At 38.5% G+C, this 24,303-nt stretch overlaps 1 protein-coding gene across 1 annotated transcript in view; it reads left to right on the top strand.

Moving 5' to 3' along the window:
• The first annotated feature begins 1,830 nt into the window (after positions 1–1,830).
• The window catches only part of LOC145988501 (uncharacterized), a 77,704-nt gene continuing 55,231 nt past the window's right edge, over positions 1,831–24,303 (top strand). The window contains exons 1-3 of the mRNA XM_083123365.1: positions 1,831–1,906; positions 9,372–9,461; positions 15,977–16,075. Of these exons, the coding sequence (XP_082979491.1) occupies positions 9,378–9,461; positions 15,977–16,075 (183 nt within the window). The 5' untranslated portion in view covers positions 1,831–1,906; positions 9,372–9,377. The remainder of the gene's footprint in view (positions 1,907–9,371; positions 9,462–15,976; positions 16,076–24,303) is intronic.

The following is a 24,303-nucleotide window of genomic DNA, read 5'->3' on the forward strand; positions in this document are numbered from 1 at the left end:
ACATATATATATACACACACACATACACACACACATACATACCCATCAATGCAATAAAACTAAAACAGTTAGATAAGATTTGGTTTTTCTTTCCCGACTGAACTTTCAAGGCTTTTGCCCTCCCTAATCATAGGGTTTGCGGGACAGAATTTTTTGGGTCGGACGGGAATTTTTTAAATCCCGACCAAGTTGGGAAGGGAAATGTTGGAAATTTCCCGAAGCTCTTGAAATCTCGAATTCTACACTTCATTTTCACCATACGTGCTCGATTTTGCATTTATGGAATTAAAACTAACAATTTACGATACAGAACAACTTACAATGCAGAAAACGTCGAGAATTAACGACCTTTTAAAATGACCATTCGGTATTTCCCGACTACTCGGAATCCCGAAAAGTCGAGAAGTCATTTCCCGAAGTCAGGATCGGGACGGGAAATTTTTTTCCCGATCTCGGTCTCGACTTTTCGGGATCCCGCACACCCCTACAAAAAATATTCATGAACGATCGGGAATTTTAGAATCGAAAGATTGAGTCATGAAACCCAATATCTGATATGACTGCAGAAATGTTTGTCTTACTCAGATTATATTACTGAAGAAGATTCATTTTACAGATATATCTATTATTGCATGATTTGAAGATGATGATGTCTCGTTTGAACATTAAGATCCCCGAAGGATAAATATGTGGATTGTGAATCCTTTGTTGTTGAAACCAAAGCGACAGCCCTTTCCCATGAAGAAACCCTTCAACTTATTGAATTATCATAGGACAAAGGACTAGAAAGTACAATTTAATGACCTTTTAATTCTGTACTTCTAAATTCTGGATAAGAATGAAAACTGAATATCCAAACTTACATGAGATATCAATAAAATTTCTTGTTTGTTTTCGTTTGGCTACCATCCATCCAAGAATGAATAACCTAACGGAGAGAAAATAGCAGTAAAAGTATCACCTTTAAGAAATCAGTTGTGATAAAAGAAACTAAGTATAACTTGGTCTGTGCTGTGTATTAAAAATTCAAAATATTCGTGTTGGCTCTAGTCCTTATTGATTAAATTTCATACTTTGCATATAAAATACTTGGCGTGTGTACCTGATAAAAATGTTTTGCCCAGAAGTTTACATCCTACTCCTGTGTTCACCTGCTCAGCTGACATCTATGGCATTATGGATAACAATGCATAACTATTTTTCTCAGTACAGCTTCTTTTTTTAAACCAACGTCATTAAAATGAATCAATTTTATACTGAATAATATTATACATTTCTGATCAGAAAGGTACATGTCAATCAATATAAATCAGCACAAATTAATTTAATGATGTCCTGAAGAAGATATACAATTTGCTGCGGAGTGCGGATTCTCCGTAGTAGCATAGAGTTGTGGTAGCTCCACTTTTAACACCTTCTCTGCACTAAAAATGTAAAAACCTAGTCTGTGCTAAAAACGTTTTAAAAAGTAAAAGTCCTCATGTATAATCAGAGAATATTCTCTGTGGTATAATATCATATTCTTTTTCACTTGGTGGTGTAATAGATTCCTTAACAACAACTGTCTTCTAGAAAATACGTGTCCTTGACATATTGTTTTTAACGTTTTATTTCGTTTAAAACATTTTTCTCGTGATTAAAGCACTAAAGCACTGTGTTTTGACAACCATGATTGGAAATATATCTAAAATAAAGATTTGATATGTATTTATTTAACAACATATTTGTAAAAACAGATTGCAAAGTGTTAGATTGTGGATCTACAATGGCGACAAAGCCACAGTGCTAATTTATGGCCATCTACCACCCAGTAGCTCCCTCTGTTGAGGTGTTGCCTGAACTTGATATTCATGTTGATTGTATTTTGTTTTCGTGTCCGCGTCTATCGCGGGATTATCATATAATTGTAAGTAATAGTAGCTATTAAGCTTACTTAAACTCTTCTTATTGTAAGAAACGTTTTTCTGTTTCATATGTAGCTATTTCTTGCATGAAAATTATTGTTTCAGTAAAATTCTTGGATAAATTGACTTGGAAAAGCAAGTGACTTGGCCAATGTAATTGTTCTTTGTAAAATATTTTAATCACTTAGACATTTCACGAAGCTCAAATATCGAACTGAAAGTTGTGCATGTCTATAAATACTATAAGAATATATGTGATAGAACGTTGGATGTATTCACCAAGAACGTGCTGGAACTTATTTGATAATTTTCGGTGTATTCGTGGATGAGGACGTCGACTAGGCTGCCATTGTTGATAAACATTGTACTACCTCACGTTCAATAACTGTCGCTTCCATGCTCTTCCTAAGAGAGTACCTAAATGTATTTTCAGTACTTACATAGAAATCGTAAATAAAAGTTCATGTTTCACAACGTTCTTTGATAAGTTTAGTAATTGAAATAATGGAATAAATTACATCGGCCAGTCAAGGTCATCGTTACTCGAAGATTTTAGGCGGTAACAATAGGTAAGGTTTCAAAGTTCATTACGAGTTATTTTACAATTTGAAATGTAATTATAAGCGACGTTAACTCTATTTTGCTTTTATATTTCAATTTGCATTGTTTCTAAATTTAAAATTATCTTAATACTTTCTAATGTAATTGAGGATTAGAGTGAATGCAATTTGATCTTTCAGTAAATAAAAATGTATGGTCTTTTTTTTTTGTAATTAATATTTCGGTAACAGTTCCGTATATCGGAAACGCATTTGGTACTACTTTACTATAGGGGTCACACCTATAAATAATTTATTTCGCACTTTTTTTTACAGTGCTAACGTACTATTCTGCATTGCGGAACATTTATTTAGGTGAAATAATGAATTTCTAACGAAAATAATGTCTATTTGTTACATTTACGAGTACTTACTATTACTGATTATTTCGATTCTGTACCACATTATGGCAATAGCATACTAGGTCATCACGCGTTGTGAGAGTGTTTTGTCGATTTTTGCAGTGTTGCAACCTTGTTCACCGGAAAATACCTACTTTCGTGCCTGGATTTTAAATTAGGAACGAGTTTACAATACCGGACCACTCTCCAATTTCTATGAAATGTCGCCTACTCACTAATTGTGAACTAAACACGAATCTGCATGTAATAATTGGCGGTCAAGTATGGAAATCGAGAAAAAAACGAAATAAACTATGTTTTCTTAACGTAACGTAACCCTACCATAATAACAGTAGCTCCACGGAAGACGCCATTTTCCCAACATGAAGAAATCAACAGGCAAGACAAGGTATAGTTCTCGTAGCTAAAATATTAATTTTTCTTTGTATTTATGCTAATGGAACCTAACCCAACAGGCCTAACCTAACCTCGTAGGCATTCCTCGTCTTACGTCAGCAAGATTGTTGTGCATAAAGGAAGACCATTAACGAATTGCGAAAGAAAGATGGTTCCGAATTGCTGTGTAGGGACAATCAGCGTGCTAAATCGCAAGGTTATTTTACAATTTCTAGACGTAAATGTACAATTTTAACAAGCGACCGCCAAATATGAACTACAGTTACGTCATCAGGACACCGAAATTAGTAAGTAGGCGAAATTTTATAGAAATTGGAGAATGGTCCGGTATTGTAAACTCATGCCTTAAATTATGGTAATACCTAGCAAACCATTGGCGTTAGCCTCACAAACCATTGATGTTAGCCCCACAAACAATTTTCCGTAAGGTTAGGTAAAAGGTAAAGTGCTCCTCTGTGCATAGCACCACGCCATGAAGGCGTATAGTGGGTGTGGGGGTAACGCCCCACACTTTCATGATCCGGTCGTGAGTGGAAGTGATGTGATCAGCATCATGTCCCTGACCGCCTTTACCCCCCAGGGTTTCCCCCAGGTACCCATGTTATTCGACACGGTGGGCGCCGGGTCCGCTTCCAACGTTAGAAAAGTTCCCGGATTTGAACCGGCTGGAGATCGAAACCGGGACCTTTAGCATGGTAGTCAGACGCGTTACCGACTGAGCCACCGTGGCCACATTTTTCCGTAAGGTTAGGTTAGGCAATCATAGTTAAAAAAAATATATAAATACTCGACACGTCATGTTATAGTGAAAACACTGACTACAGGGTTTACGTCATCTAACACACCGAACATTGTGCTCGTGTGCAGAAAGCAAATGGCGGCAGCAGAAATAGCGTGTGGACAGAGATTTTCGCAGAAAACAACATACATTCGCATTAAAATGGATCAAAACTACATTCACGAACTTCCACAATGCTACAGAAACTGATTTGCATAAGTACTTTCTCCTGTAAAAAGTGAGAAAATCCATCACCCCTATAGTACTTATGGAAATGAGTTTCTGCAAGCTTTGCAACGTTCGTCAAGGTATTTTCTTTCATCGTGGAATCTATTTGACCGGGAAATCATGTCTTTTCCAAGAGAAATAACTCACCGACGCACAATTGCCATTGATTTCGCTACGTGAACTGCATGTTCTGCACGTTCGATGACATAACCCACTGTCAGTGTTTCAAACTCCTTTCTTTTTTTTTTACTATGCTTGCCTAACCCAACCAAACCTAACTTAACCTTATGGAAATGGTTCGTGGGGCTATCTGTGAATGGTTCGTGGGGCTATCTGTGAATGGTTCGTGGAGCTATCTGTGAATGGTTCGTGGGGCTATCTGTGAATGGTTTGTGGGATTATCCGTCAATGGTTCGTGGGGCTATCGTCAGCTACCCGTTCATAATGTATAATTTCCACTGGTGACGAACATGACAATAGGTATTTTTCGGTGAAGAAGGTTGAAACACTGCATACCCACAACTTGAGTCAAGATGTGCCCGCCATATTGTGTGTTCCGGAAGCGAAGAAAGTAATAAAAGAAGTGCTCGGAATGTGAAAAATTGAGTTTGTTTTCATGTAAAAAGCATAATGTCACCTTGAACTATGTTCTGCAATACACAATTGGTAAGTACGAACCATGCGAAGCACAAAATATGCGATTTTCAGGTGTTTCTGATATATGGAACTGTTACCAATATTTTTAAGTTCTGCTTAAAGTTACAGTTTGCTAGTTACTATTGGTATAGTTTTAGGGACAAAGTTCCTTTTGTTTTATTGCGATTTCATCATCCTACGAATGCAATTTTAACATGGTTCGAGTATGATTTACTTCTTTTCTTTTAACACATACTGCAGAGTTTGAGCAATTACTTAAGATTTTGTTCAATATATGCTCTCGTAGTTAGGTTAGGCAAGCTAGGTTTGGTTTTATTAGAATTAAAACAAGGGTGCGACTATTTTCACCAGGTGGTGAGAATAGCATATAAGGCTATTTTCACCAGCAAAAGTAATTACCTGACTATAGCATTGTATTTTATCATATTTTATTACATTCATTGGCTGTATTGGGGGGGGGGGGGTTATGATGGTCTAGTGGTAACGTCTTCACCTTGTAATCAAGGGGTCTAGGGTTCGATACCCGGTGGAGACACATTGTGGTTTGGATCCCATTTTAAAATGTATGTAGGCCTACAGTTCCGATTAGCCTAACTGCATAAAGTGGACTTAAAATCTAATTGGCAGTATTACCTAAGTTACTGCTAAGGAGTTAAATTTAAATTAAAAATTGGTTGGTTGATTTGGTGTTTTAGTCCACTTTATGCACAGTAAGGCTAATCAAGACTGGACCTGCAGTTTAAAGTGGGATCCGAACCACTATGTGCCTCCATTGGTTATCGAACCTGGGACCCATTGATTACAAGGCAACGATGCTACCATTGCGCCATCGGGGAGGCCCTTAAAAATTGGTGGAACTACTACTGTCACCAGGTAGTGAGAATAGCAGAAAGTGCTAAGACCAGAAATCTGGTGTTGGGAAATATTTACACAAATAATTTTAATGCTAACAGCCCTAAACCTGACCTGCCTAACTTAACAACAAAAGCATTAAGGAATTCAATACCCTTCATACTTACGTCATGTGACATATTACCAGCACTAATTCATATTGGAACATCTTGCAGTATTTTTCCAACTTCATAGTGTGCAGAAATATTACTTGTTGATGTTGTTGTCCAAATATATGCACGCCGACATAAGCTTCTTACACATCAACAACTAAAGAATACACACGTACGTGTAGTAGATCATGCACCTGCATAGTTTAAAATCTGGTGAAAATAGCTCAAAAGCTAGCTTCACCACCTGGTGAAAATAGTCACTCCGTTAGAATCAAGTCCCTAAGTGCATTCTAGTAAGGTCCTGATTTACATCTACATTAATTCATACTAGTCTACAATACTTGCAGTCGCTTGTCAACGGAACCTACATTGTCCATGAGAAGTGTGCATGCTTGTGTAAGGTAATATTTAATGTTGATTTTTAACTTTTTTCAAAATCCAAACAGTGCTCAATACTTTAAGGAAGGTTCAAATATCGTGTGACAATGATTGCAAAATTCTACGGTAATTAGTCTTCCTGCTAGGAGAATTTGAAAAGAATCATAAAAAAATCTGAACCGTACTATTTTAGCGGGGTTGGAATTTTGTCCCTTTTTTTTTCATAAAAAGACCTGGGCAATACTGTTTTTTTGGGGGGTTATGTTTATAAATATATATATTTTAAAAATGAAATACAATTTTCCTGGTAGGAATTTATTGGAAGATTCAATTTAGATTGTTTTAGTTCACAGAATCAAAAACTATTTAATATTTTCTGATAGTTAAGAGTTGACAATCAAGGTCTCACCTCACACCTTTAAAATGATTAAACTAAAAACATACAAAACCTGTTGTACAACAGACCATTGAGGTACCAGGCCTACCTACCACTGCTGGCCACACTCCCACCCGATCCTACTCTGAGGTGGGAGATCATCCAAACAGTTACAGGGTGACGTGTGGTCAGCACGATGAACCCCCAGTTGATGTTGTAGTTTTAATGAGCAGGTCACGCTACTCATTCGTAGCTCCCCAATTTAATCATGATGATGAATATTAACCAGTGTCATACACAGGCTGAAATCTCAGGAGAAAGGCTGGTATGTTTTCCTCAGGAGACTTGAACCTGCACGTGTCCCAAAGCTGGACGCGTTAGACCACACAGCCACAGTGTGGGACAAATGATTAAATTAACTAAAATACTATGTTCTAAAATATTTGACCAACAGTTTGCTACTCTTCCTGGATGGCGTAACAATTAATAGATCTGTGATCAGTTTCCAGGGTTGCATTGCAATACTATACTAATATTTGAAAACTGCCGTGGCTGAACGGTTGGCACATAACGCTGCAATGCCAGTGGTCCTGGTTTTGAATCCTGCTTCGGACATGGATGTTTGTCCCAATGAGAACATAGAGAAAACTGATGTGTGTGGAAATTGAGGAAAGAGAGAGAAAACGGGATACTATTGTTTAGGGGTATTACTTTTATTAAAAATGTAAGAAAGAAGTCTGCAGGCTGCCTGACTGCCATGCGGGAGACCTAGGGTCGATTCTCGGGTTGGGTGATCTAAGGTCAGAATTTTTCCGCTCTTGTCCACGCATAAAGCAGCTCTGGGACTCACCCAGCCTCAAATCAATGGGTCCGGGAGGTAATGGAAGCCAGAGCATGGTTGTGATCACATCACCTCCAAAATGGCCGAGATGGAGAATATGTGGGACCTAGGGGTGGCACCAGGGGTTTCTTGCTCATCCCTTGATTTTCTTCGGTACCCCTTTTTCAAAACCAACTTTCAACAGAAAATACTGTTAACTCTTCACAAAGGAAAAAGTTTGGAATAACCAAAAATATTTTCTGGCAAACCAAACTCTTGTTGAAACAAGGGTCAAACAAATGAATGTTTGGCAGTATCTCAATGATCTTAGCCGGCCCCCGTGGCAGAGTGGTTAGTACATCATGCTACGGCTCCAGGGGGTCCCAGGTTCAAATCCTGGCCTGGGCATGGATGTTTGTGAGTGTCTATTCATCATATCATCACTCATCCCGATCTTCGCAAATTAGCAAAAAGTGGCACAAAAGCGAAGTAATATAATGCAATTCAATCAGTCAATGCTTTTTTAGTAATGGAGCACGTGGGCTTGTAGTTACCAATGAATTTCTTCAAAATTACCAACTTTAGTAAACGGTACTCCATTTATTGTTTATTTGTACCAACTAACTTAACCAAACGTGTTTTCTTAATTCAACCAAGTCAGTTTTTTCTGTGTTGCAGTGTCATTTAGTTCGAAAACATGTTGTCATGGGTGTATAATATTAACTATTGAAGGGAGACCATTATTATTGTATACTAGAGGCAAGCCGTTGATACTAATCTGAAAGGGGTGTCACGTTTATTCCTTTGTACAAGCAAGCAAGCAAAAATGAATGAAGTCATTTGTATATTTTCATAGAAGCCTACATGAAGTTGGTTGGTATTTGATGTAGTGGCTATAGCATACATGCATGTTTTTCCTTTATTTTTCCACATGGCACTCCCTAAATTTCATCCTTCACCCCTCGATGGTTAATCCTGGCACCTTCCCTGGTGAGGCCCTACCCCCATATCCTCTCAATGTGCATTCATGGCACGATGCTACATTCACTGGGAACTCTACCTTTACTTACTATACAACACGCAATAGCTGCACACACACTCTTTTAAATCTGCTTCAATACAGTTTGTTCACAGTATATCACATTTGCGTTTTCCCATTATTTTTCTGGATGTTTCAAGCTTAAATATCTCCGTGTAGTGGTCAGCACGAGGAACCCTTGCTTGTTGTTGTAGTAGGTTTTCATGACCGGGTTACAATACTCATTCGTAGCTCCCCAATTTTCTCATGATGGAGAATGTCCACCAGTCCCATACATAGGCCGAAATCTCAGGAGAAAAGTTACACTTCCCCCCAGGAGACTCGAACCTGTGTGTGTCCCATAGGCTGAGCCCAAAGCATGATGCCTTGGACCGCACAGTCACGGTGCAGGTTAATTAGACAAAAATAATTAGAAATTGAACCATGTTAAAATTGCCTGTGCGTCATGATAAATTTGGAATTAAACAATCGGAACATTGGTTGTCTTGTCTTGTTTTTTCAAAGCCTTAAGAAATGTGTGTATCTTCAAAGTTATGCCATGCAGGAATGAAAGGTGACAGGATTCGTTCATTTTTTATTATTTTTATATTTGAAACTGCTAGAAATTAACTTTGTGTTAATATTTAAAAAAAAACAATTTTGATAATTTTTGAACATTGTTCAAGTAACTTAAATTATTTTTCAACCTATAAGCAGCCCACAGTAAGGGAATGCAAATTTTGGAAAGAAGAATGGAAGGAAGAAAATAATATCTGTTACATTTGTTGCTTATTAATTGTATGTATTTGTAGTAGTTATATTTGAATGATTAAGTTATTTCTTCCTTTCAGGAAAAAATGGATACTCTACCAGCTACACAAAGGCTAGATGTGTCCTTCGAGGATGAACCTTGTTATAAAGAAGAAGAAGAGAAAGTCCAGGTAAATATACTAATTTCTTTCCGTACCCCATTTCCAGTGATATTTTCATTAAGCCAGGTTCAGATCTTCGCATCAAGGTGCTCTTTCCCTCGTGCATTCTATGCATATGATGCCTACCTCTTAGCACACCCAAGCATCTTTCTGTTCTCACCTGGGGAGGAACACGTACCTCTGAACTCTGAAGGGGGGGGGGGGGGATTTATAAAATTTGGGCCCCTAGGCTATCCTTTTTTGGACATTATTATTTGTTATCGTGGTACTTCACTTCCACTAATTGTATGATCTGTATTAATAACACTTGTAAACTTAAGAACATAGACACATCTGATTAAAAAATATTCATAAACTTCGATAATACAATGCACTTAGATTTAACAAGAGAACCTAATTGTTCCTCGAAGAAAAGAAAGTAAACATTTTGAATGCCAACAACAATTGAAATCAACATCCTTATCCTGCAAGAAATTGACTTTGAATATCTCATTGATCAGTTTGTGCCATGAAAACCAGAAGGAAACAGTTTTAGGGCAGCAACCTGGTGAATGAGATATTCAAAGTCAATTTCTTGCAGGGTCCTGGGTTCGATACCCGGTGGAGGCACATAGTGGTTAGGATTCCACTTTAAACTATAGGTCCAGTCCCGATTAGCCTTACTGTGCACAAAGTGGACTTAAAACATCAAATCAAAATCAGTTTCTTGCAGGATAAGGACGTTGATTTCAATCGTCAATATCCCTCCACTTCACTCTCAGTTGTTGGCATTCAAAGGGCTCCTGCGTAGCCAAGTGGTTAGCGCTCTCAGCTTTGGTGCGAGCAGTGCTGGGTTCGATTCCTGGTGGGTTCCCACAAATTTTTGTCATTGGCCCAGCGTCGTGAGGACAATTGGGAAGCTACTTAAAGAAGTAGCGGGCTCTGGTCACAAGAAGCCAGAAAAAACAGCGGCAATGGGATCCGATGTGCTGACCACGCATCACCCAATGGAAAAAGCCACTCTGGCAGGCCCTGGCCCTTCGAGGGCTTTTGTGCCAGTCACGGAGTTTAGAGAGAGTTGGCATTCAAAATGTTTATGCATTCATTTCTTCAAGGAACAATTTCCTATATTCGAGCATTGTTAAGTGATCTCGCACAGCTTCAAATTGGGTTATGATGTAAGAAGGTATTTAAACGGTAGCAACTCCTTCCTTCTACCTTCTTTCGTGAAATGAAACATGTTGTTTTATTTTGCTATTATCACAATATTAAGGAATTCTAATAGTCAATGGTCTTTGTCATTTCTGCCCATTCTAGTCTCATTTTTGTGCATCCCCTAGGCTATAGCGGACTGGGGAATCCCCCACCCCTGTCCGAACAGCAAGATGACAAACTTGGAAATAACACTTGTTGATATATTAGGCCTGTTCAACCAAGACTGCTCTCATATGCTTGTGTGGATTGCAGTGTGCATCAGTACTGTGGCATTGTAAGAGGGAAAGAAAGGCAGGTAGTTAACGAGGTGGTAGGCTCTTGGTCATCTGATTTGCGAGAAACTGCAATGTGGCATTGTGATAATGGCAGAGGAAACCACAAGTGGTTCCAGGTAAAGGAGGATTCAATGCAAGCGGATTCCTCATTCCTCTGCTGCTTACTTTTAAGTCCTTTCATCACCTCATATTAAGTGCATACCATTGAAAGTTCATTCATTGTATGAATTCGTGCAACTTCCAACTTCAACTTTTGAGAAACCTGAACAGTTGGGGGAATTCGAAGTTATTTCCTTAAAAGTGGTTCTAGATGTTTTTTGTTCCACATGTGTCTGAAATTTCATTGAGATGGCAGTTTTTATTCGAGAACTGCAAAACAGTCACTTCAGGGGAAAATAGTCTGTAGAATTAGAGATTTTCACAGTGTTGGGAAATTTCAGACATTTCCCTGGTCAGGAAATGGTGAATTTTCCCTGTTTGGAACATCGAGGTTTTAAAAATTTCCCATCCTGATCCTCTCCCGACCAGAACTTCCCACCCCACACACCCATAGTTATTATATGTTAACCACCACAGGAATTCCTGGAAGAAAGGGATTTATTTTTACCCAAAATGAGTCTGAACTCTCCCAGTTCTCTAAATGCATTTCTCCTTCTCTACAAATTGTAAAGATCATTACATAATCAGAACTGTAACCTGTACATGAATTTGGTTATATATAATTTTGCTACTACATGTTTCCAGTGTTACCATTCATACACTTTGAGTATGTTGGGATTGTGAGACTTTATTACCTTAGTTTTTCTGCACTTGCATCATTTTCCATGCAGGGAAAATAATGTTTCCAATAGTAGGTATTGTATATACGAGCACAGCCACCTGCAACCTATTTTTCCCAACATAATGTCTAGGAATAATAATTCCTATGACTTTAAGGCAAGGTAGATTGATTCAAATCGTGATTTAAATAAATAATTTAATGAATAATGTACATAAGGATTTTATATATCTATACCAGAATCACTTTTGGTGAAAGTACATTAATCTCATAATTATTTAATAGTATTTATTAGGCTCTAAGAAAGGAAACAAAATACAGAGGTTGATTCATGTATTATTTTCCTGTAGTTTACGGTTATTACAAGCATAAGAAAACAGTTTTTTTTTGTGACATTTCAGGAGAACACATGCTGCATTCATCAGACATTTATTTTCATTTTGACTAAAGATGCTAGTTTTTTTTTCCATAAACTACAGGAAAATAATTCTATAATGCAAGCAATGCGTACATACAAGAAAAACTATGATTCATGTATATTGAGCCGAATTCAATGTGCGACTGTACTGTGCAATGCATCGCTGTGAGATTGCCACGAGGCAAGCAACAGTATCTCATTAGTCATGCAGTAGAGTAGTGTGGTCGAGCGTAGTCTGATGCTGCCGAAACTGAACAGATTCTGGGAGGGGTACATTGTTGCCCTTTCCGACGGGAAGTTCACTGCGTCGCGCATCGTAGAAATGTATAAAGTGCGTAATTTTTGTGTAGGTCGTGCCACTGTGATTCATATTATATGGAAATATGCAACACAGAGTCCTGGGTGCCCCACACCGGCACGAGCAGCTAGAAACCCGCCTCCCGTGAAGAGGACCCCGCCGCTATTGCATGTTGTTTGGCATATGGCGACCTCCGAAAATCCCCCCCCACACACACACACAGCGTGCAATGGCCAGCAAATGCGGCACATCGCAGGCGACAATCAACCGTGCCATTCACAGGGATTTACACCTGAAGGTCGTTCGCAAGTAGTGTGCATGCCCTGAACCCATGTCATGTGGCTGAGCAAAAAAGGAACTGCAGGAGGCTGTATGAACGTCATCTAGCGGGTGATTGGTGGAAGTTTGTTGTGACCCTTGATGAAGCGTGGATATACCTCACAGACAGTGGTAAAGTTCGTGCCATTACATACAGACCTGTTGACGCCAAGGGCAGAATGAAAAACTAAATATGCTGACCAAGGCAGTAATTTATTTTATTAAAAACATAAACTAAAACGTAACGTTTCAACCTTCTAGCAAGGTCTTCATCAGACTCTGTATGAAGTACAAAAGTAACAAGATACACAAAAAGGGCATTATATATACACAAACATTACTGGCCGCGGTGGCTCAGTCGGTAACGCGTCTGACTACCATGCTAAAGGTCCCGGGTTCGATCCCCGGCCGGTTCAAATCCGGGAACTTTTCTAACGGTGGAAGCGGCCCCGGCGCCTACCCAGCGTTGAATAACATGGGTACCTGGGGGAATCCCTGGGGGGTAAAGGCGGTCAGGGGCGTGATGCTGATCACATTACCCCCACTCACGACCGGATCAAGAAAGTGTGGGGCGTTACCCCCACACCCCCTATACGCCTTCATGGCGTGGTGCTAAGCACAGGGGAACACTTTACCTTTTTTTTTTTTTTACCAAACATTACTCCCTCCAGACTATTAGAAAGTTGTTAGGAACTTTCTAGCAGGTGGCTTTCACTTTCCAACTGTACTTTCACCTAAAAGGCTAAACATAATTACTTTCATATAGAATGTGAAGAGATATTCATATAGAATATCTCTCGCCCTTTTGTTACTTTTGTACTTGATACAGAGTCTGATGAAGACCTTGCTAGAAGGTTGAAACGTTACGTTTTAGTTTATGTTTTTAATAAAATAAATTACTGCCTTGGTCAGCATATTTAGTTTTTCATAATCATGGAAACAAGGCTTAATGGTGTTACAAGGGCAGAAGCACGTTCTTCCGTCAGTGCGCAGAGAGCTTCCCAAAAGGTTCATGATTGTGGCCGGTTTCTCGTATAGGGGCAAACTGCATCTCCGAAAGGTGGTGCGAAACATACGGACAAGACGTGAACCAGGTTGAACTGCACCAAGACAAGGAATCCAGCCACACGGGGAAAACATCGCTGGAATTCTATCGCCGCATGGAACAGGATACTGGAATTTTTGCAATTCCCTTCTCTGACATCCCTGTCAAGAGTCCAGATGCCAGCCCAATGGACTATTGTGCTTTCAGACTCCGAGCGGTGCCTGTCCCATCGTCGAGTCTGCACCGTCTCCGGCCTGTGGAAAGCCTGTAACGAGGAGTGGGATGCAATATCCATGGTCCATCTGCAACGCAGTCTCCTGCAATGAAAACTCCGATGCCGGTCAATAGTCAGTAGTGGTGGCGTGCAGATCGAACACAACCGGTGGTGGAAACACTGCATTTCCTAGGTACGTGGCACATTCGAATTCAGCTCAATATAAATGAATCAACCTCTGTATTTGTACTGATGAGGTGAAACTCATACGAAAGGAAATGTAATATGTACCTATAAACTGTAAACACACTTAAATTTGTTATAATTTAATTAAAATTCAATAATTTTTATAGGCAAAAATAGAAAACATTTTGGGTAGAATAATGTACAAAAACACTAATCATGTTAATCCTTAAATAGTGTCATTATCATTAAAGTGTAAATAGACATGGCAGCTGATATTTTGCAAACTATCATTTAAAAATTTCCAAAATTCAGCTACAAACACTATAATAAATATTTTAAGTTACAATCAAAGAGTACACCCAGAATGTTTTATTTTAACTGGAAGAAAAGTTACTGAAATTATTATAGTTTCATTAACATACTCAACAAACTTTCCATAATAGGTTCTTAAATACCGTATCAAACAGAAAAATGTATATTTACATATATAAATTGTTATTTGCTTTAATCAAACTGTTCAGGTATTTTACTGGGCTGTTTACCAGAAAAGTAATTAAAAAACAAACAAATGTATATCTATATGTATGGTGCCAAAAACCATGCAAACAAGTTTAAGTGTTTTTTTAAATTAAAAAATCGATTTAGATAGAAAAAAATTGCCAAAAATGATTTTTTAAATAAAAATCATGATTTTTATCCACCCTGCTTTAAAGTATGCAAATTAGTTTCTCCAGACTTCAAACTTACTTCCTAAATTCCATTATTGTGAACACATTCAACATCCTGCTCCACTTTTAAGAATTATCACACAACCAGACCGCGAAAAATGTTACTGCGTGTCATGCACTCAGCTGTAAAGATATTTGACAAGCCACACATAAATATAAGTGGAGAGTGGCTACTTACTCTTCCTTAAGGAAGGCCTCATTACTTGGTTGCTCAAGGGAACCTGCTTTCAAGAAGGAGATTTGTTCACCTATTTGAACTTCTTAACACTGGCGATTGGCATAAATACTTGCATTAATTAACCATGTTTTCTTACTTTTACACAACTCAGGTGTGGTGATTGCTTAATGTTCGATGTGAAGAAGGTAAGGGAGAGATCGCCTTGTTATATGTGCAATGGAGGAGTCATTTACTGTTAATATTAAAAGTTAGTTTTTGACATATTGGCAGGGTCCATAAAATAACTATTTTTACATGTTTAGTGTAAAGTTTTAATACATGCGTTTTCACCAAGAATTTTTGGAAAAATCACCTTGAAAGTCTTGAATAATTTTTTTTATTTTATCTGGTTTGTAGTGTATTCACCCTGTATGCATAAGTTACTTCCTGTGTTCCAATGCTCAGGGCAGTTTTTTTACATGTATTTTGTGCAGTATTTACTAGGGCTGAGCCGATACTGATGCCGATGTATTAGTATCGGAAAGTGCCAGTTGGATTTTATTTACCGACATCTGCCGATACTATTACTGCATTTTGAATGTTTGCAGGGTGCAAAAATGCCACGTGACACTTTTGTAGACTAATTATCCTGGAAGTTATACAAAATTTGAAGTTTCCAATAATTTTGCACCAGCATTATGCAAAAAAATCTATATGTTATATTTTAAATATTTTGAAAAAGCTTTTCATTGTTACAATTTTCAAGCGTTTGTGGAAATCGTTCAGAGTATTGTATGAGTATGGGCTCAATTCTAGTATTTACCACATATGTCTGCATGCACTTGAGCACATGTATGCCGGTGTGGATGTGATATGATAATGAAATATACCATGATCATATTTGTATTTCCAGGTGGCTGCCCTTGAAATAAAAGGGAAGAGATATCCCGTATATAGTGGCAAAAACACAATCGGAAGAGATCATGCATGTAACATACTGGTCGAAGAGATGGTAAGTACTGTTACTGATCATCATTATGGTCAACTTTTTATTGTCCCATGTGAGGTTTCATCCTGCAGTTTGTAAACTTATCTTTCTTTGCCATCTACTTTGTATTTTGTTCACGCAAAGACCTTGTGCATTCATTCCTTGAGTGCCTACTTTCAAAATACAAGACAGACAGACTTGCAAGTCAAAGAAGTGAATCGCCATCAATAATTATAGTTTACAAAGTTATGTCGGCTTACAAGTCTGATCCGAAACAAGAGAGCAGGTTACTGTGTTGGTTTATTCTGTGATGTATTCTCTCCGCTTTTTTATACATATCTAGGTTATTCATCATGATGGAAATTGAAGAAAATGTAGAAAGGGAGTGGGGTTTCAGAGATTCCTCTTTTCACATTTTGACACTTTTTCACCTAATACAGTTATAAATACTTACTAAATCTTTTGCAATGGAGGAGGTTGCAAAGATGCCCAACCAACTTCATTTTCATAAAAGGAAAACTTCACTGTCATTCTCCTTCAATACTTTCTCATTTAGGACAAACACAAACATCTGTCTTACCTGGGAATCTTGGCATCGTAGCATTCTATGCTAACCATTCCAAAACAGAGGTCGACTTGAATTGACCATTGCGAGTATGTAGCTTTTTGCACGAGGATAGTAACAACAGAAACCTGATTCCAAAGTGAATAATTTATGTTTTAGGTATTGTACTACATAATCTATGTTATTTGGCTATTTTACTGTAACGATATAAATGTACCAATGGAAAAAAAAAAGGACAAGGAACGACGAAACATGCATCACAGTGTATAGGCTGGTGATCTCAAAGGATGATGGGAAAGCTTTCTTTCAACTGAGGGTGGAAACAATTTACTTCAGGGTTCAGGCACATTTGCCCATGACCAGTGGGCACAACCATTCCCTTCTTTCCTTCCCTGCCATATCGTAAAAGCAGCTACAGCGCAGAGGGAATAACTTGGCAGTGATGTCATCTCCCACCTTCACCTCTCCTTCCAGAAGCGAAGGCTCATTTGCTAGAGCGGACGACAAGGTGACGTGCAAACCAATCAAAATCATTCCGAGAGGGGTGATGCAGGCGTGCAAACCCCCACACTGCTACATTAGTCTAACAAACTGCAGCTACAAGCAAGGGATTGCAGGGTATTTTGTTTCTTTGTTAGGGAGGTTTTTTTTGCTGGTTTTGTCATTGTTGTACAATGAGCTGTGGCATAAAGAAAGGTAAGCCCTTGCACAGCGATGCAAGAGAAATAGTTTTCAATGTGTATAAGTAACTTTGATTGCGATGAAAACAAAACCACAGCTGTTCACAGAATGTCCGTGGCGACAGGTGTCAGTGAAAGATCTGTGTGGAGAATTTTGAAGGAGAAAGACAAAAGTGTTGCGAGTGCGAGTGGTGGGCAACGGTGGGCAAAAACCAACCGAACGCCCAGCAACATGTCACAAATCTGGATTCTTTTGATGAAGCAGTCCTGCTCCGAACAATCCATAATTTATACACGAAAGGCATTGTTGTCGCTGTACAAAAACTGATGAAGGAACTGGAAGAAAATATTAATTTTAAGGGTTCGCGTTGGTCGTTGCTTATGATCATAAGAAAATTAGGATTCAGATTTAAAAAGCATAGTGTAAACAGCAGGAAGCTACTCCTTGAATGAAACAGCATCGTTGCGTTGCGGGCGGCGATCATTTTTGCGTGAACTTAAAGAACTGCACAGAGAGCAAACTGCCGGTCTTTCATTTACATGGATGAAAGTTTCGTGAACACACACCACACTGTCCCCAAAGTTTGGCTGGATTCCAAAGATTCCAGGGGGGGGGGGGGTAAAAGTGCCAACAGGAAAGGGTCCCACATTTATTATTTTGCATGCCAGTGGTGAAAGTGGATTTGTGGAGGGGGCGAAGTTAGTGTTCCTTTCAAAAATAACTTCTGGGGGCTATCATGGGGAGATGAACACCAACAATTTTATGTTGTGGTTCGAAGAACAGCTTCTTCCCAATCTGGCTCCAAACTCTGTTATTGTGTGTGACAATGCTCCGTACCACAACAAGTTAATGGAAAAAATCCCAACATCAAACAGCAGGAAGGATGAAATGAAGTCGTGGCTGTCATCTCACAATATTCCGCATACAGAAGGTTTGCTGAAAGCCGAATTATATGAAATAGTTAAAATAAACATCTAGCAGTGCTAACATAAAATTGAAAATTGATAGTTTGCACCGCGATTCTTACTGCTCGTACTTTTACTCGTGCCATGGTTCCTTTCATAGTAGTTGGCTATGCTGACTTAGCAGGGAGTGACGTCAGCACTGCCATTTTATTCCTTCCCGGCTGTAGGTAGGGTTGCGGAAACTATGGTAAGTATATGGGAGGGGGTGTGGCTGAAAAAATGTGGAATTTCTTGAAACTGACATCAATGCCTCCTTTGTATTCCCTCGGTACTATTGTTAGAATTCTTTCAACATCCAGTTTCGGCTTAAGGGAGCTTTCAAACTATTGCCACTTGTAAACACAACTCCAGAAATCAATGCAACATACCGAAGTGACATGACAAATTTCACATGTTGCGTGTCACTTGGACTGGGCTGTTTTCTCAATAGTGTGCATGGTGTCTGTACACATGCACGATGAATGCTTTGTACAGAGTGCAGGGGCCCCTTGTTGTTTGTCACTGTGGTCTGAAAGCTCCTGTTGGGGTTCAAAATGGCAATCCTCAGTTTCCTTTGATGACTTGAACTTAAGATAAATCCTTGATTATAGCTTGTCACACCACATGCAAACTTTTAACGTGGGATGGCTATTCCAATATTTCACCATGGCCATTTGGCTTCATCAGGATATTAAAGCAGGAATATTTGCATGTGGAGGTGGAAGACAAGTATCCATAGCAAGTTAATAGGTTGTAGTACTGCATGTAAAAGGATGCATGCTAAAACGTGATAGTTCCTACAGAAGGGAAGAGTGCATTCACCGGGTTACATACATTAATTAAGGAAGTTCATGAACTATTCACGCACTTCAAGGAACATTTGAAATTCTATATTGGATTTGTAGAACATTAGTATTATTAATTTGTTTTATCGGTAATGGCAGAAATTTCATATCAGCCCATCCCAGATAATATTATACATAAATATTAAAAGTTACAATCATGACTGCATAATGTGCCAATTGATATAATTCTCATTAAGGTTAGAACTGAATTTTAAAAATTTGTTCTGAAATCCAGTGAAAAATGTGAAATGTTACTGTTAATGCAAGATTATACAATATTCTTCGCATATTATAAAAATAAGGTTTGAAAATAGTATCTTTTGGATTAGAGATTCATAATTTTAGGTTTTTTCATCATTCACAATTTTTAATGTAATGCCTATTACAAGTCTTATTTTTAGTGCCTATTATTGAATAATTTTGCTGCCTATTTGAGCAATTTTTAGTGCCTAGATTTTCAAGATCTGCATTTGAGCTGTAGTCAACATTATTTGATTAGTTGGAAACTAGTTTGAGGTGAGCTACAGCCTCACATCTAACCAGACATGTGTTATGTAAGTGTGGAGCAGTCACTGTTAACAGCTTGCTTGAGTCTCATTCCACATCATTTATGACTACTTTTTCATCCTTCCACCACAGCAGATATTCTTTTCGTATGATGCTGACGAAAGAACAAAAGGTCCACCAAATTGATGTTGAATAAGATATGTCTAACGAGAGGTACCTGAAATGCTGACCCAAAAATTTGACAACTGAATATGGATCATGAGTTTATTGTTATTACTAGGGCTCGGGACTATATGTTATAACATATTTTTCATTTGGCTTCGGATCTAATATTGGGATGAGATCTTTACCTATCTGATGATAATCAGCCGAAATAGACAAACTTTACACAGCATATTTTGACATATTTCACCATTTTCGCATTTTTACAACATATTTCTTCACTTTTGTTGTAAAAAAAGGTAAAAAAAAGGTAAAGTGCTCCCCTGTGCTTAGCACTACGCCATGAAGGCGTATAGGGGGTGTGGGGGTAAAGCCCCACACTTTCTTGATTCCCCTGACCGCCTTTACCCCCCAGGGTTTCCCCCAGGTACCCATGTTATTCGACGCCGGGTGGGTGCCGGGGCCGCTTCCATCGTTAGAAAAGTTCCCGGATTTGAACCGGCCGGGGATCGAACCCGGGACCTTCAGCATGGTAGTCAGATGCGTTACCGACTGAGCCACCGCGGCCGCTTCACTTTTGTTGTAATAAGACATATTTCTGTATAATTTCGTAATTCTCTCGCACATAATCGGTTATTTCATACTTTTTTCTTCGTAGCTTTAGCACAAAGGATAGTATATATCGTTGGTGGCAGGATATGGGAATTACGGAGGAAGAAAGGTGCAGTCTTTTCTTAGTACAGAACAATAATACCCCACTTTTTTTATCCTGCCGACAATTGATAGCCATGCAAACATTATTGAGGAAAAATGTTCTCTCTCATTGGTGCACGGGAAGTAAAGAAGTGTTGTTCTCATTTCTTTGCCTTTTACGCTTTTCACAAAAATCAGTCAAAAGTAAAACTAACATTCGGTACATTACAGCCCCTACTCTACTCTATCAGGTATGAGAGAAATTCCAGAGTACTGTTGTGCATATTGTTGGCTTTACTGGAAATATTTCTGCATTTTTCTGACATATTTGCAATTTTTCATGACATATTTTCCAATTTATATGACATAATTACATACATATTTTACAGTTTTATAGGACATAAAGTCCCGGACCCTAGTTTTTACACTGAGATGTTTGAAAACAATAATCAATAGTTGCAGATTTTTGTCTATTTACCCTCTTTATTCCTTTGTAGTAAATCATAAGCTTCAATATTTTGAATGTGTTTCGAGCCTGATAGTGCATTTTTATAGTGCCTATTTTTATAGTGTTTATTCTCACTTTCTTTTACTATTTAAGGATTTAATATTTTCTGAGGTTGAAGATCTATCATATGCTAGTTAAATGTAAAACATAAAAAAAGTATTAACAATCAAAAATATTAACTTGATTTTGTGATATCATTGAAACTATTCAGCCTACAAATATCAAATGTGAATCAATAACTTTGTGATTTTTCCAATACCTCAAATGATTCAAGACAAAATGGAAGCTCAGATTGTTTATTTCTGGAACCGTTTCAATATTTTCACAGATTGTTCATATGCTGGAATATCAAGAAGTTTGTCAAAGTTTAAGACCACTTTATGATTTCATGTGTTAATAGGGGACTGGGTTTATAGTTTAACACATTGACTGCCACAATGAAACAAAAAAATCCCTGCGGGCACAATGTTTTATTACAAGAATATAATAAAATGTTGAAAGTTTTTAATTATTTTATGTGGGTGGGTCATATGCAACTCATACGGTGCTGGAATCAATTATTACGCTACATGCCACATGAGTTACGTATATTTGACTCGCAGCATATTTATTGTTTTTTTTTTTTCAAGCAGTACTGTTTCTTTCCGAGTATTGTTATTTTTTTCTAAGCATTGAGTGCTTACTCTGCATATACTATTGTATCAATATCGTTCGAGGAGCTGGCCAGCAATAATTTATGGCCAAATGCACATTCGGAAAGCTTGAAAACTATCATGAGTGAAAATTTTTTTGTTTACTTGTCAGATTTAAGTGAAATATAAAGGCAAAAATAAATATAAAAGAAATTAATGTACATCTATTCATCCATGCTTTTTAAATTGTTTGTATTAATTGTGACAATACCAGCATCACTAAATAAGATTTTCACAAACCCTTTGCAAAATTTTGTCCACGGGGCCACTCTTTATGTAACATGTATGTTGTAGCATGGTATTGGTGAGCCCAACTTAAGAGTTCAGTATGGGGCTTATGGGGACAGTGTTGCCGCATGGTGCGCAGTGGAAGAAGGCTCCGGCGTGCATCGAACTTCTGCTGTAGTACACGCCGCAACTAAAGTTAGTGATTAACGGAACGGGTACTGTTCAATACAAGAATACAAATCCTTTCGCCATGATTTGATGGGAAGCTGTTCTTTCATGCGGCTGTGGTACAGAGTAATGACGGTCCATGGAGGGAGATTTGCAAATAACTGCTCCCGAATATACTTGTCATACGTCTTGCTGTTCATTTCATCGTGTACGTCGGCCGTGTTTTTTCCCTTTAAGTCCACTTTTTGCACAGAAAGGCTAATCGGGACTGGACCTACAGTTTAAACTGGGATCCGAACCACTATATGCCTCCAAAGGGTATCAAACTAGGACGTTACCACTGTGCCATCGGAGAGGCCTGTTTCACATTTATCGGCACACTGTCTTGTTTGAGACAAAACCGTGTTCATTACCGGCATGCACCAAAGCAAATCTCTCCCCCCGACCTGTAAGTGCTCGCAAACAACTCGTAAGACCGCACAGAAAGTCTTGTTGTGTCTTTATTGTTTTGTCCCTCTATTCGTTTTGCACAGCAGCAGCTCGACAGTCATAGGCGGGTCTAGATTATTTTTTTCTGGGACGTGCACAGAATATGCTGTAAGCATTACGTAATATTGGAAATATAATGTGCAGATTTGCAACTTATTCGACACATCAAAGAGTGCCCTTATATCGGTGTTGTGCCCAGTGTTTTCGAATGGGGAGGGGGGTAGTACGTACACTTTTTAGTAGCTGGTCCTCATATGCCATCTTCTCCTGCTGTTGACCCTCTTCTTTTAGGAATACTTATCCAAGGGGGAGTTATGACCAGCACATACGCCCATTGGACACGTCACGTCATTCACATCAATATAATTGCAAGGGTTCGTTCTAGGTGTAATTTGTGGTCAGATGAATTAATCGGAACTGAGCCTTCAATGTATAATCCATCCTAGAATGTACCTCCGCCAGGAAATGAACCCAGGGCCCTTGGATTCTAAGGGGATAGCATTAGCAGAATTTCCGTCGTCGCATTATAATCAAGTGATCCAGGGTTCGATACCTGCTGGAGGTACATAGTACTTCGTATCTCACATAAAACTGTAGGTCCAGTCCCAACTAACCTATCTGCGCATAAAATTGGACTTAAAACTCAATCAATCAATTATTAGTAGAGGTGTGAAATAAAAGGAGTTCTATTGTATTTTTACTCATATGAAGGATAATTACAGAAAGGAGACTGACATTCTTTTAACTATCTAGGAAAAATGGCTCGATCATTTTTTTTATCTTTTAATATAACGCTCTCAATACTTTTCATAATACTTAGTCATCATTTTGGGAGGGGCAAGTGAACCTACTCCCGAAAAATCCGGCAATGTATTATATACAATGTGCCTGGGAAGTTTCGCCGCACATCGCCTCGTATTAAAGTTATATTCGAAGTCGTTGGATTTTGCGTACCTCTTGACGTTTTTTCTGCTCGTTTGGTGTTGCAAGAGGACCTTTAATCGCTTCGCTATTAATTTTGTAAACAGTTTTGAACGAAATTCCAGTCGTTTCAGCATTTTTGCTTGCAGTCCAACTAACACTTTTACCAGGATTTTTCTGCTTGAAGTATATTTATATTTATTACAATTTGTCTCTCTTTACTTGTAAGACTCTGGACACTTTTATGCTTGATAATACCACCCCTTGCCATTTTGCTGTTGTAGAATAATTATAATAATAAATTCCTTCAAGAAATACCCAAAATGAGAAAGCGCGTACGCAAACAACAAACCACTTGACCCCCGACAGGAGCCGCCTATTCACGAACTTTTGCCTGGCCATTCCCCGCCCCCTTCCCTCTTCCCAACACGTGTTTGCAGCAAGTGGCAACCCTCGGACAGCTGTTAGTTTTAACTCCCCAAATCGCGGTAAACACAAGAAAGGAAAACGTCTTCTTTTGATGGTCCGAATTGCAAAAGAAGGTGTAAACCATCAAAGCCTTACATTTCCTCTGGTTTTTGCTTATTTATTATTTTCTCTTCGAATGATAACGACTTTTGTTTCTGACAGAAACACACTTGTTTAGGGGTGGTGATCTCAAAAGTAAAAGCCCATAAGGGCCCATACTGAACTCTTAACTTGGGCTCCACTATAGTGTGAGTTGCCTCTGCAACACGAGTCCCCCAAGCTAAAGAAACATGTAAGATGCTTCATGAGGCCCCGGGCGTAAAACAAGCGTAAGTTAAATAAAAGTCATGTTGCAGCTAGCATGTTAAAGTGGGATCCAAA

This window comes from Lepisma saccharinum, chromosome 6 (assembly GCF_977018435.1).
Source record: "Lepisma saccharinum chromosome 6, izLepSacc3.1, whole genome shotgun sequence".
NCBI classification, from domain to species: Eukaryota; Metazoa; Arthropoda; class Insecta; order Zygentoma; family Lepismatidae; genus Lepisma; species Lepisma saccharinum.